This window comes from Rattus norvegicus, chromosome 8 (assembly GCF_021556685.1).
Source record: "Rattus norvegicus strain SHRSP/BbbUtx chromosome 8, alternate assembly SHRSP_T2T, whole genome shotgun sequence".
NCBI lineage: Eukaryota > Metazoa > Chordata > Mammalia > Rodentia > Muridae > Rattus > Rattus norvegicus.
In genome coordinates this window covers 41,038,106-41,051,988 of record NC_141541.1, presented here as the reverse complement: position 1 = coordinate 41,051,988, position 13,883 = coordinate 41,038,106, and the positions used below count along the sequence as shown (strand labels likewise).

General features: G+C 37.6%; 1 protein-coding gene across 2 annotated transcripts in view; it reads right to left on the bottom strand.

Moving 5' to 3' along the window:
* Positions 1-2,775: 2,775 nt before the first annotated feature.
* Patel14l2 (prostate and testis expressed 14-like 2) overlaps positions 2,776-13,883 on the bottom strand; it is an 88,715-nt gene continuing 77,607 nt past the window's right edge. Inside the window, exons 3-5 of one of the 2 annotated variants that reach the window (XR_015626309.1) lie at positions 10,937-11,050; positions 5,788-5,922; positions 2,776-3,497 (exon numbers count right to left, since the gene is read on the bottom strand). Coding sequence is in view for 1 of the 2 variants with exons in the window: in NM_001256149.1 (NP_001243078.1) it covers positions 10,352-10,476; positions 10,937-11,050; positions 11,679-11,739 (300 nt within the window). In the remaining variant the exon portion in view is untranslated. Of the gene's footprint in view, positions 3,498-5,787; positions 5,923-10,351; positions 10,477-10,936; positions 11,051-11,678; positions 11,740-13,883 lie in introns of those variants that run through there. The other variant, NM_001256149.1, reaches the window with a different exon arrangement.

The window sequence follows — 13,883 nt, the reverse complement described above, 5'->3', positions numbered from 1 at the left end:
TAAAATTAAATCAAACAAATCAGTAGCCTTCTCCTACTCAAAGGATAAACAGGCTGAGAAAGAAATTAGGGAAATGACACCCTTCACTATAGTCATAAATAACTCAGTGTGATTCAAACCAAGGAATTGAAAGAGCTATATGACAATAACATCAAGTCTCTGACTAAAAAAGTTGAAGAAGATCTCAGAAGATGGAAAGCCTTCCCACGCTCATGATTTGGCAGGATTTATTTTCTAAAAATGGCAATTTCTCCAAAAGTAATCTACAGATTCTATTCAATCCCCATCAAAATTCTAACTTAATTCTTCATAGAGTTCAAAAGAGTAATTTGCAAATTCATTTGGCATAACAAAAAAATAATAGCAAAAACTATACTCAAGAAAAAAAAAAAAGAACTTCAGAGTGAATCACCATCCCTGACTTCCATCATTATTACAGAGCAATAGTGATAAAAAAACTGTGTGGCATTGGCACAGAGACAGGCAGGTAGATCAGTGGAATAGAATTGAAGACCCAGAAATGAACCCAAACACCTATGGTCACTTGATCTTTGACAAAGGAGCTAAAACCATTCAATGGAAAAAGTACCATTTCCAACAAATGGTGCTGGTTCAACTGGAGGTCAACAGGTAGCAGAAAGCAAATGGATCCATACTTATCAACCTGTACAAAGCTTAAGTCCAAGTGGATCATGGACCTCTACATCAAACTAGATACACTCAAACTAATATAAGAAAAAGTGGGAAAGAATCTCGATCACATGGGCACTGGAGAAAATTTCCTGAACAAAACACCAATGGTTTTGCTCTAAGATCCAGAATCTAAAAATGGGACCTCATAAAACTGCAAAGCTTCTGTAAGGCAAAGGACAATATCATTAGGACAAAATGGTACCCAACAGATTGGGAAAAGATATTTACCAATCCTATATACAATAGAGGGCTTGTATCAAAAATATACAAGGAATTCAATATGCTAGATGCCAGAGAGCCAAATAATCCTATTTAAAAATGGGGTTGAGCATCCTTAGTTATCAGCCAATGCAAATCAAAACAACCTGGGGATTCCACCTCACACCGGTCAAAATGGCTAAGATAAAAAACACTCAGATGGTTAAAGATGCTGGCAAGGGTGTGGAAAAAGATGAACACCCCTCCATTTTTTATGTGTTTGCAAACTGGTACAAACACTCTGAAAATCAGTCTGAAGGTTCCGCAGTAAATTGGACATGGCACAACCTGAGGATGCAGCTATACTGCTCATGGGTATATACCAAAAAGATGCTCCGATATACAGCAAAGACACATGCTCCATTATTTTCATAGGAGCTTAATTCATAATAGCCAGATTTGGAAATAATGTAGATGCCTTTCAACAGTGGAATGGTTACAGAAAATATGATATATCTACACAATGGAGTACTTCTCAGCTATCAAAAACAATGACTTCATGAAATTCATAGGCAAATGGATGGAACAATAAATATCATGCTGAGTGAAGCAACCCAACCACGAAAAAACTCACATGGTATGCACTCACTGATCAGTCGATATTAGCCCAAAGGCTTGAATTACCAAAGATACAATCCACAGACCACATGAAGCCCAATAATTAGGGCAAACGAAGTACAGATGCTTCAGTGCTTCTTAGAAGCAGGAACAAAAAATATTCATAGTATGAAACCAAGTTTGGAACAGAGACTGAAGGAATACCCATTCAGAGACTGCCCCACCTGGGGATCCAGCCCATATATATACAGCCACCAAAACTAGACAATATTGATGAAGCCAAGAAGTGCATGCTCTTGAGAGGCTCACCCAGACCATGACAAATACAGAGGTGAATCCTAGCAGCAAACCATTGAACTGAGTTGGGGTCCCTGTTGGGGGAGTTAGAGAAAGGACTGAAAGAGCTGAAAGGGCTTGAAACCCCATAAGAATAGCAATGCCAATCAACAAGAGCTCATAGGTCTAAACCACTACCTAAAGAGTACACACGAACAGACCCATAGCTTCAGCTTCATATGTAGAAGAGGAAGGCCTTGTTAGGCACCAATGGTAGGAGAAGCCCTTAGTCCCAACAAGGTTGGATGCTCCAATGTAGGGAAATGTCAGGTTAGCAAGGCAGGAAGGAGATATGGTTGAGGAAGGGGAACACCCTAATAAAAGAAGAAAGATAGGCGTAATATAGGGGGCTTTGTGGTGGTAAACTGGAAAAGGGAATAACATGTGAAATGTTAATAAAAATTCCAGTAAAAAAGAGAATGTAGACAGCCATATTCCAGGTAGTGTTAAAAAGTGAGAAACTCCTTGGTAGGGTCCTTCTCTGTCTTCAAAATCCCCCCTTCTTTATCAGTCTTGGAATGTTTATGAATTCAGACACTTTAAAAAAAGTCCAGGAATAAACTTCTTTCCCTAGCGGTTGCTTCCTTCAAATTTGACCCTTTCATCTTTTGTCTTTCTTCTTTGTCAGGTACCAGTTTGTCCAATGCTCCTACTTCCCCCAAATGAGTTTCTTTTCCAAGGAGTTTTATCAGTATTAGCTTTACCTTATTATTCTTTAGTGTCCTCCATCCAGACTATTTAATCACCTTCCTTTTGCCACTGTACCAGGAAATTGAAACTGTCCCCTAAATTCTTTCCTCTCTTTAAGTCAAATGGCTTCTTTCATCATGTCACTCCCCACCTTCCCCTCTATACTCTCAAAGTCTAATTGGACTCAGATCCTAGCTGCTCAGTTTCCCTTGAGGGAAAAGGGAGATGACAGCACATTTTATTTTAAGAGGAAACATAGTTTATTTGATAAGTGACCCTGGACACCACATATTTGATTTTAACATGAAGTTATAATAGCAAGCATAGACTATATGTTTCAGAATTGTGCTGTGGGACAGAGACAATTGCGCTGTTTCTATAATTATTATTATTATTGTTGTTGTTGTTGTTGTTGTTTTACTTATTCACTTTACATACTGTTCACTACTCAATTCCAGTCACCTGCTCTCACAATCCACTCCCCTTACCCCACCCCCTTCTTGTCTGAGCAGGTTCCCCCCATCACAGGAATCATCCTCTCACATCGTCTCTGCCCAGACTGGTGCTTCCTCTCCCACTGAGGCCAGACAAGGCATCCCTGCTAGAAAAACATATCTCATACACAGGCAACAGCTCTTGGGATATCTCCAGGTCTAGTTGTTCAAGACCCACATGAAGATAAAGTTTCACTTCTGTTACATATATGTGGTGAGGCCAAGATCCATCCAGCCCACATATGTTCTTCGGTTGGTAGTCCAGTTTCTGAGAGCTCCAAGGACCCAGGTTAGTTGATTTTGTTTGTCTTCCTATGAATTCATATCCTCTTAGGAGCTGCCATTCTTTCTCCTATTCTTCCATAAGAGTCTTCAAGCTCCATCCACTGTTTGAATGTGTATGTATGCCTCTGTCTGAATCAGGTGGCAGATGGAGTCTCTGAGAAGACAGTCATGCTAGACTTCTGTCTGCATGAACAACAAAATATTATTAATAGTGACAGGGATTGGCACTTGCCTATGGGTATGTTTCAAGTTAGGCAGGTTATTGGTTGGCCATTCCTTCTTTCTCTGTTTCACTCCCAATCCCTGCATTTCTTGTTGACAGGATACGTTTTGGGTTGAAAAAATTTGCTTTGGGTTTGTAGCTCTCTTACTCCACTTAGTTTCCTTCCTGGTCACAGTAGGCATTCTCCACAGACTCACAGCTGAGATCACTACTCTCCCTCCATCTAAGTTCCATGACAATTCCATTCCCCATTCCAAGTGAGACTCAAGAATCCTTGTCTGTTCCCTCCTGCCTGTCTAGCCTCTTTGGGTCTGTGGAGAGTAACATGATCGTCCTATATTTGGTGGCTAATATCTACTTATCAGTAAATATGATGTCGTGTCTGCTCTTTTGGGCCTGGTTTACCTCACTCAGGATGATATATGCTTTTACTTGCGTGCAAAATTCATGATGTCTTTGTTTTTATAGCTAAAAATTATTCCATTTTGAAGATGTACCACTATTTATTTATCCATTTTCCAGTTGAAGAACTTCTAGACCTGTTTCCAGTTTCTGGTTATTACTAATAAAGCTGCTATGAATGCACTTGAGGAAGTGTTATTGTGGGACAGTTGAGCATCTTCTGAGTATATTCCCAGGAGTAATATAGCTGGTTCTCGAGGTAGAACTATTCCTACTTTTCTGAGAAGTCATCAAATTCATTTCAAAAGTAGATGTTAAGTTAGTACTTAAACCAGGATTGGGGGAGTGTTCCCCTTGCTCTACATCCTTGCCAACATGTGCTATCACTTGAGTTTTTGATTTTCCCATTCTGTGTGCATGAGTGTGTTTGGGTGTGCTTCCCTCATTTCTGCTGTTATGGTATTGCTTATTCTGTGGGTTTCCTTGGATGTAGTTATCCTCTTAGGGTTGGAGTTTTCTTTCTAGTATTTTCTGTGGGGCTGGAATAGTAGATAAATATTGTTGAATGTTGGTTAGTTGTGAGGTATCACATTTTATCCATTGAGAGTTTTTCTGGATAGAGTGGTCTAGGTTGGTATATGTGGGTTTTTAGAGGTTGATAAATACCCTTTCGAGGTCCTAGTTTTTGTAGTCTCTGTTGCAAAGTTGGACATAATTCTGATAGGTCTACCTTTGCACATGAGCTGCCCTTTTTCCTTTGATGCATTCAATATTCTCCCTCTGTTCTGTAGATTTTGTTTTGATTATTATATGGTAGGAGGATTTTCTTTATACTCTTGTCTAATTGGGTTCTATGAGCTTCTTATATATTTATAGTCATTCCTTTTTCAGGTTGAGAATATTTTCTTTTATGATTTTGTTGAAAATATTTTATGGGCTATGGAGCTGGGACTCTTCACCTTCTATTTATATTATTTTTAGGTTAGGGATTTCATTGTATCTCAGATTTCCTGGGTGTTTCTATCTGGAATTTTTTAGCTATAACATTTCCTTTGAATGATATATCATTTCTATCATATTTTCTGCACCTGAGATTCGTTCTTCCATCTCCTGTACTTTGTTTATGATGCTTGCAGCTGTCATTCCTGTTCTTCCCCCTTGTTTTTTCTTCTCTGGGTTTTCCTCAGTTTGAGTTTTTTTATCAATTCTATTTCATGTCCTGCACAGTTTTATGTATTTCGTTCACCTGTTTAATTGAATTTTCCTGTGTGTATTTAAAGGATTTATTCAGTTTCTCTATATATGCCTCTATCATCTTTGTAAAAGTGGATTTAAGAGCATTTTCTTTTGCTTCAGTTGTGTTAGGCTATTTAGGGCTTATTATCTTATGGTAGCTATCTGAAAGTTTCTTATAAATTAAAGTTTCTTTCAGAGCAGAAAAATTATAGAAAGATGTAGGAGATGACTCAGAGAACTGACAAAACCCTGCAGCTTGCATAAGACACCTCATAGTGTCTCTACATAAGTACATGAATATAGACTTTAAGTTTAAAGGCTGAAATGCTCTGTATAATAGCACATTTTATCCCCCAATCTTTATTAGAAGAAAGCTTTAAAATTAGAGGATAAAACTTTAATTCCACAAAATATCTCAGTAAACTGACCTTTATAAAAATTCAAGGTATTTAATCATAAGAGGAAGAAACAAAAACACCAAAAAAAATTGAAAAGTGATCAGACCAAATAGCAAATAACAAAACTCTACACCAGACAGTCACAAAACATCTCATCCTAACTGAATGACTTTGTAACCTTACTATAAGTGTTATTGAGAGGAAAGGAGCCCACCTAATTTTATGAGGTCCACAGGGTATGAAGTTTAGGAATACCAGAAACAGAGGTATCATCATGATTATGGGAAAATGGCCAGCTCTTCTAAACTCCAACACTGCACCATGAATAACAACTTCTTGCCACTGTAAACTGAAGATGAAGAGACTCAGAAATCTCAGCTCTGGTGACCATTATGATAATAAGCATTGAGCCCACAGTATAAATAATAGACACAAGTATGCTTTAGTCTTATCTCAGGCTTCAGAACACCTTTTATTCTGCCATTATTGAACATATGGGCAACTTTGCCCTTCTTCCATTTCAACTTTAGGTGGTTGGTATCATTATCTCCAATCATCTTAAACTTGGTATTTTTATCAATATTTATCCAAAGTGCCAGTAATACTCTCCACAAAACCTGGAGTCTTCCTTGAGTCTTTGGTCTACAGGAAAGGTTGAATGAATAAATGGTATTATAAAAAGTCAACATATTAAATGATACAAACTCAAATCAGTTGAATTAATCATTTCTATATGCTCCTATGAAAATGCACTTAATGTGCAAAGCCTCATATTGTCATGACCATTTTGAAGTCCTTTGGACAGCCTCTTTCTTTGGGAAACTGTCTTCTACTGCCCAGTCTTTGGTACATTACATTCTTGCCATTTCCACCATCAGACATTTCATAGGACTCACAACTGACAAACTTCTCCCAACCTCTTTTTATTGCCCAATATCTCTCCAAATCCACCCAGACTAGTGTATATATGTAAAAATTAGCTTCATGTTCTTCAATTCTGTGGGTGGGTCCTTATCAGTGCCTTCTTATCATTCTCAGTCCTGCAATGTTTCCAGGCCCTAACACGTTTCTTTCTTTTTTTTTCTGGGTTAAAATCAACTACACTTACATGAAAACATACTATTTTGATAAAACTAGATAAGAGGTCAATTCTCATCCATGTTCTCATCTCTTCTACTTCTGCAGATAACCTCTACTGTTTCCCAATTCTACTCATAAATCAACCTTATTAAATGAGTTCTTACCTTTCACCCCTGTATGATGTCTCGGTATCAGAGAGAAAAAAGAATTCTTTCGGATATATCTCATGGGATATTTTACTTGCAGCTAGCCACATGAATTAACACTGATAACTGTCTTAAATTTATACCTGAACATTGGGTGCAGGAAGTCTTACAAATTTCACTCCAGAAAAATTAAAAACATTTTAATTAAAACCTTTTCTATCAACGTGGGTCTTTTCTTGTCATAGGTTCTTTTCTAGTTATTTTGCCTGTCTCATGTTAAAGAGACTTATTTCTAATCACCTAAATCATGCTCTAAATTTTGCTTATCAATTGCTCAATGTTTCTTACACTGAATGAGCAAACAATTGCTGCTTGCCTCTTTCCTTTTCTACATCGTGTATAGCTATTCTAACTCATGTGCTAATTGAACATATTTACAGGCATCTCTCTGGAACCCAAACCAAAATGGACTTATTCTTGCTGATAGAACTTCCAAACTGTATGACACATATTCCTAGATCATATATCAAAGATCTCTAGATGTATTAATGATTAAGTATACATCATCATCTCCTTACCATGCATACTCTGTTAGTGGGCCAAGGTAGTCTTTGAATTAGTACTTAGCCTTCTATAGAAGTATTCCTGAAGAAGCATTATTTTCTTCATATGTAACCTCACTATTACCCCCAACCCAGCTCTGATTACCCCTTTCATTGATTTGACTACACAGTCATGTCTGCGGCAAACTGGAAGTCTCCCAAAATGCTTCAGTTTCTCAAGTTTCATATGCACATCACTGACTGTTTATATTCTATCAGAACTTTTACTGCTGTAGATTTCCAAGAACTCCCATTGGCTTTTTTCTGTGAGCTCACAGAAAACAAAGATTCCATAAATCTGTAAAAGGACACTCTCTAACACATTTCCTTACCATCTGAACAAACACAAACATTCTCTTTTAACTTTAATGCTTACTGTGTTGTCACAACTAATACAGGGCAAACTTTAGCTGGCTCTCTCTATCTAGGAAGACAAATTACTTTTTCCAGTGCCACTGGATGCTTATGTGAATGGGACATCATCTTCCATGCCACCTTGGCCTATCTCTAATGCTTCATCAAATGAACTGGAACTTGTACAGTAACAGATTTACCAAATGTAGTTATAACTCCTGTCAGTCAAAGTTTTCCAATTGTTTTAATGTCACACACACACATACACACACACACACACACACACACACACACACACACACACACATTTTCCGTTTCTTTTTTCCCCTCATGGTATCCATAAAATAAAATCCTGTCTTGGCATGGGATACATAGGCCTAAGAATTTCTGTAACTTACTATCACTTTTTTTCTCATGAGACATAGAGGAGAACCTTCATGAAATTTTGGAAAACCTACTCAAATTTAGGGATCATATTTGGTAACAGTTACTCCAAATATAGGAGAGGCTTAAGTCTCTGGACAGTTTCAGTGCATCCAGGCCACCACATACTCTCTTGAACTTAATTAAGTCACCACATGAAAGAAAATATCACACAATATCCTCTGATCCACTTGATAAGATATAATTTGCCCATCTAGACAAATATCCAATAAAAATTTTACTGTGAAAAAAGGAATAGTCATAACAACCTGTAACAAGTGCATAGAGGAATCTTAACATCTGCTGCCATGTTCTCTCTCTCCCTCCTCCACACTCCAGCCTCCTCTGTCTCTCTAATATTTTTCTACCACCTATTCTTCCTTCTCATTCAATCACAGGCCTTGTTCTATTCTGTAGCTGCTTTCACCTGTATGACATCAATCTATAGTGCACTAACCACCAAGTCTTACAACTGAATTTATTCTTCAAAACAAAAATGTTAGAAGGAGAGTATGGATTCTTGCATTATCACTTCACATTTCCACACTCTTGTGACATGTCAACACAGAAATACAAAATAAATAAATGTGAATAATTTTTAATTGAAAGTAGTCTAGACAAATATACAAAATAAATGAAATAAAAATTAAACTGTACACAATGAATGAAAGGCCATCAAGTGCAATACAGTAAAATACGTGTTGACTGCAAAACACATCTAAGACATATGATGGAAAGACCGAGATATAGGCTTCAAGATTAGGTCAGTAATGAAATGTTTGCTGGCATACTTCAGAGCTAAATTCAAGAACAGCACTGAAAAAGAAAAGTATAATGATTTTCAATATTACAAATATTCACATTTAGATACATAAATACACATCATAACTTACTAATATTTTTAAAAGTTTGGAAAATACATGTGAATGTGTAAACATGTTACATCTCTTCATAGCAGAATGTGATTACTAGCCATGTTTTATCTGGATAATAATGTGCTGGAATAAATAAGCATGATGAAAACAACATGAACTTCATTATATATATATACATATATATATACATATATTTATATATATATAAAATGAAGATATATAATATATATATATATCTTACAAGGAATAAAGGTAAAATGGGCAATTTTGCAGTGTGTATACAATATAGAATTCGATGTTGTGTAGTAATGTACTGAAGAGATATCAGCCTGTGTGATGGTTAATGTTTTTTGTTTTGTTTTTTTTTTTCCAGAGCTTGGGACCGAACCCAGGGCCTTGCACTTGCTAGGCTGGCGCTTTACCACTGAGCCAAACCCCAACCCTGTGATGGTTAATGTTAATGTAAACTTTATTGTATTAAGGATATCAAAACATTCCTCAAACACCACTGTGGGTATGTCTGTGATGTCACATTTCTAGCCATGATTAGGAAATAATGTCTCTGCCACAATTAATGATTTAAGTCATGGATTACTTCAAATTTTGAATAGATTATTAAGGGTACTACAGGTGAGGGTTGGAGAAAGCATTCATTGGGGTTGTGACCTTACGTATTTTATAATGTCCTGGTACCTTTTAACTATGTTCAGGTGTATGTCTTATATGCCATGATGTGAAAATCTGTTTCAGTACATGCTACCTCCAGATGGAAAACCTCCATAATTATAAACTGAAATATATCATTGCTTAATTATATTTCTTTACTCACGTTACAGTAGTGATAAAGCAGATAGTATATGACTTTTGTTCAGTGAATAAGAGTGAGGATATGCATGGAGCTAATGTTTTCTAGCAACCTTGGCAGGAGAGGTATTAATAATCAGAAGTTTCATAAAGAATGGGTGTGAGATCTGTTATTTTGACAATTATAAAAGTCAGTATTGAAAAAGGTTACAGATAAAGGATATGGAGAAGTGTAGTAAATATCACTTATTGATGGAAGGATGGAGCAAGACAGGTAGGAACATGAATCTAAAAGGGGAAGCACTGGAGTGTGGAAAGCAGAGAGGATCTTTCTGTCCCTAGCTGAACTGCTGACACAGCAGCAGTGAATTCTGATTTCTGGCAGGTTTCATGACTTGGTCTTTGCAGGGGAACAGATATTGTGAAGATATAAGAGCACAGCAAAGGGGTAAGGACTCAACTGCAGCAAAACTGTGGAAGAAATAGCCTGGCCTCTAAAACTCATTGCAGAGTGATTGGTCATGGCAACATGTAAAATTCAATGTTAGATGGGAATGGGTGAATGTCTTATTCAAGCACATGGATGAACAGTCTTGCATCCAATACAGGATTTTATCACCTGTACAAGAAGAAAATCCAGGGCAAAAATAAATAGTTGTGAAATCAGAGTCTCAGTAAATCAATAGTCAGGATCCATGTCCACTTACACGAGGAAATTTGTGTCAGTCACACCAAGGTGTGTGTCGTTATCAGTAGCCAACCTGTAATCTGGAATACTTGGAATACTTGCCCCCCCGAAAGTGCTGCTGGAATTTTAAAGTTTAAATTCTCTTGTCTCTAGATATGTTTCCCCAAGAAATCTCCTAAAGATCATGTAGAGACTTTATGACACTCAAAATTATTTTTCATCTGACCAAATAAATACAGCCATATCTACTGCAAAGGATTCTTGTCCCATAGTTTACTCAGAAATTCAGTCCCAAACACAGTTTGTGCCTTGTCCCTAGGAGTGCAGCAAGTGCTATTTCATTTGTCAGCAGCAAACAGAGTAACCCTGAGGTTTCCCAGACCTGACCCACCTGTAGACACTACCAGTTTGCCACATTCCTGGTCATCTTTAGATTTACAGGTAGAGTATCCTTTCTCACAAATTCCATCAGAGTTTAACATGTCACAGTCCCAACATGTCAAAGCTGAAAAGGAAAAAAATCAAGGATAAGAAGATCATTTAGGGCTCAGGTTCAGGTTGATCCTCTGGCTATGCTCAATTAATACAAAACAGTCACTGAGGAAATAATTGGATGTATGCTGAGATCAGCCCTAGAGGGTGGCCCATGTCCTTGGAAGGGTTTAATAAGAGACAGGTTTCCCCAATTTAAATAATGTGAATGGACATGGCTGTAGTGAGGAAGATCAGAGCTGTGCTGTGGGAGCCTGAGCTTACCACCTATTACCAGATAGGTGCTCCACATCACATCATTATCTTCATCCTCTCAAGGACCTTCCAGCATCATTCCCAATGCAAATATAGGCCTGGAAACAGGCCAGCTGGAGGAATTGAGAATATTAGTTTCTTAAATCCTGAGACAGAGAGCTGAAGTACTAGGGGAAAGGACACCAGGACCAGAGCTATGACAAAGAGGAGGAGGAATTGGATACAACAGAGGGTGGAGAAGGAAAGGATGTGGAGTTGTGGAGTGAAGAGTGCAGAGTCACTTATAAATGTAGTCCAGTCTTGTATCTTATTCCTCACAGCAAAAAGCCCCATACACTCGACAGACTGTTGCCATCATCAGCCCCTACCATCTGCCAGGATTTTACCTTGTAGGAAGCCCACCACAAAGGAGAGCCCCAACAGGAACAGCAGGAAGTGTTTTCCCATGGCTTTGGGATCCCAGGTAAAAAGAGATGTAGAGACTAGGGCAGAGCATTCAAGGCTTCAGATATGCACATTTATATACAAACTCAGGCTGGAAATGTAAAGTAATGGAATCCCAAACTGTGGCAGCTGAGCAGAGAGCCTTGAGGGAAGCACAGACCCTAAGTGATTCACTATGTCTACTCAAGTCTACACCACTACCAGTCGTTCAAATTCATCTGGATTCCTTCCCACAAGTTATTTCATTAACTTTCCAGTGATGATTAGTGGTTCTGAGATATAACGAAATTTGAGTCTGAGTGGCTGAGGAGCCTAGATTGTGTTATGCACTAGGCTATAACTCGTCAAACAGAACTAAATTGTTAGCATAAGTCTCCACACATTCAGATTTTAAATTCCCTGACTCTGTGAGAATAGGCTATATTTCTAGATATACATTTAATTGCTCAATAGATCAGTGAAATCTGATTGCAGATTTGGGTTCTTCTTACATTTGTACTATAGTCATATTCCTTGGGGCCAGATGGAAGACAAGGAAACTGCAGGGTGATGGAAGGAAATCATGGTAAGAAAACCAGACTTCTGTTCTGGTCTTGCTTCCTTGTCCTAATAATGAAGTCAGGAAACTTAAACCATAACCAATAAAGTCTAAATTACCCAGGGACCAGACTCATTTTCTAACCTCCTAAACATGTTGAATGACAAAAATAAATTATGCTTATTTAATACCAAAATTGTGTAAAGCTTCTCTCATTTTCCTCTCGTTGATAAGTTGAAGAAAAGTCCATCATATAAAACTACTTTTGGAGCTCCTCATATAATATACAGCCATTGTAAAATCAGAAAAGTATCTCCATTGGGAAGCTCATGACCACAGTTGAACATTGTTGGATCACAGTCCTGTCATTTAAAGGCAAGAAAACCAAATGATGTCCTCCCCTCCCACTGGGATGCTTTAATCTCGCTCTCCTACAGACATAACAGAAATTTCTACATGTGCTTCAGTTTTTCTGCCACTCCAAATAAACCAATCAGAGGCACACCCAAGAACACTTTTATTTAATGCTGGGTCTAACTATGTAACCATAGTTGTGATCAAATTCACACAGATGTGATGGTTTGTGCCTCCTGATTCCTGATTTGTAAATGCCTCTGCAGCTACACCCTGTCAGAAACTGTTTTCTAGCTCTTGTCATGCTCATCTCTATCTAAGAAATATTTTAAAAGTAAGAAAATTCTAGTTCTTATTTCTCTATCTCTCATGTCCTTTCTCCTTCCTTTTACTCTTTCTCCCTCCTCTTCTTCCCTTCTCAGGTTCTCCACCCACGTAGTCAGTGGCAGCTATGACTTCTATATTTTCATGTTGACCCCCTTAGCAAATTTAGGTTGTTTTACTATTGTCCAAACTCACATCTCCATCTTGTTACCTCTAGTATAATGTTCTATGTATCCCAAGGCTCTGTGACTTTAAGGTCTAATTATGATTCACCCCTCTTTGTTGAAATGGGTCGTCTGTCTCTGTACAGAAATTATTTCTTGAGTAAATTCATGTCAGATTCTTTCCAAATATCTGTCCATGTTTTATTAATTTTACTAGGTTTTATTAATTTCCTCAGCTTCTCTCTATTAAACTCATATCCAATGGTTTCTCTAAATTTGTATCTAGAAAATATTTTTCCAGTGAATTTTGTCTTACTTTTTCCAGTACAAGAGCAGACACCATACAGACTTAATGTCACATCTTTCCCCATTCTGTTACCCAAAGACGCTCAGGATGCACCCAATCCTTTTAAAAGGCAATGGCAAACACGTTTCCTGAGAGACTAAACTTTCTTCTCTTGTATGGAAATCATATGCACTGAGAGTTTGTCATATTGTTGTTGTCTCTAGATCCACATACAAAATTCTATTACCTATCCACTTCTAAAGTATGTATTATGAAAGTAAGTAGCCCAAATATTTCTTTCCAAAAGAACCAGCTCTCATATCATTCTTTGTGGCCTCAAATTGCATCCCTCAGTTCTATTGTGCATTAACCTAAGTTGGAAACCACTAATGTTCTCTGGATGTGTTTCCTTGTACAAAGTTGTGGTTAGAGAGAGCGTCACAGATCCTACTGAGATGATCAAGAAATTGGGCCCATTGCA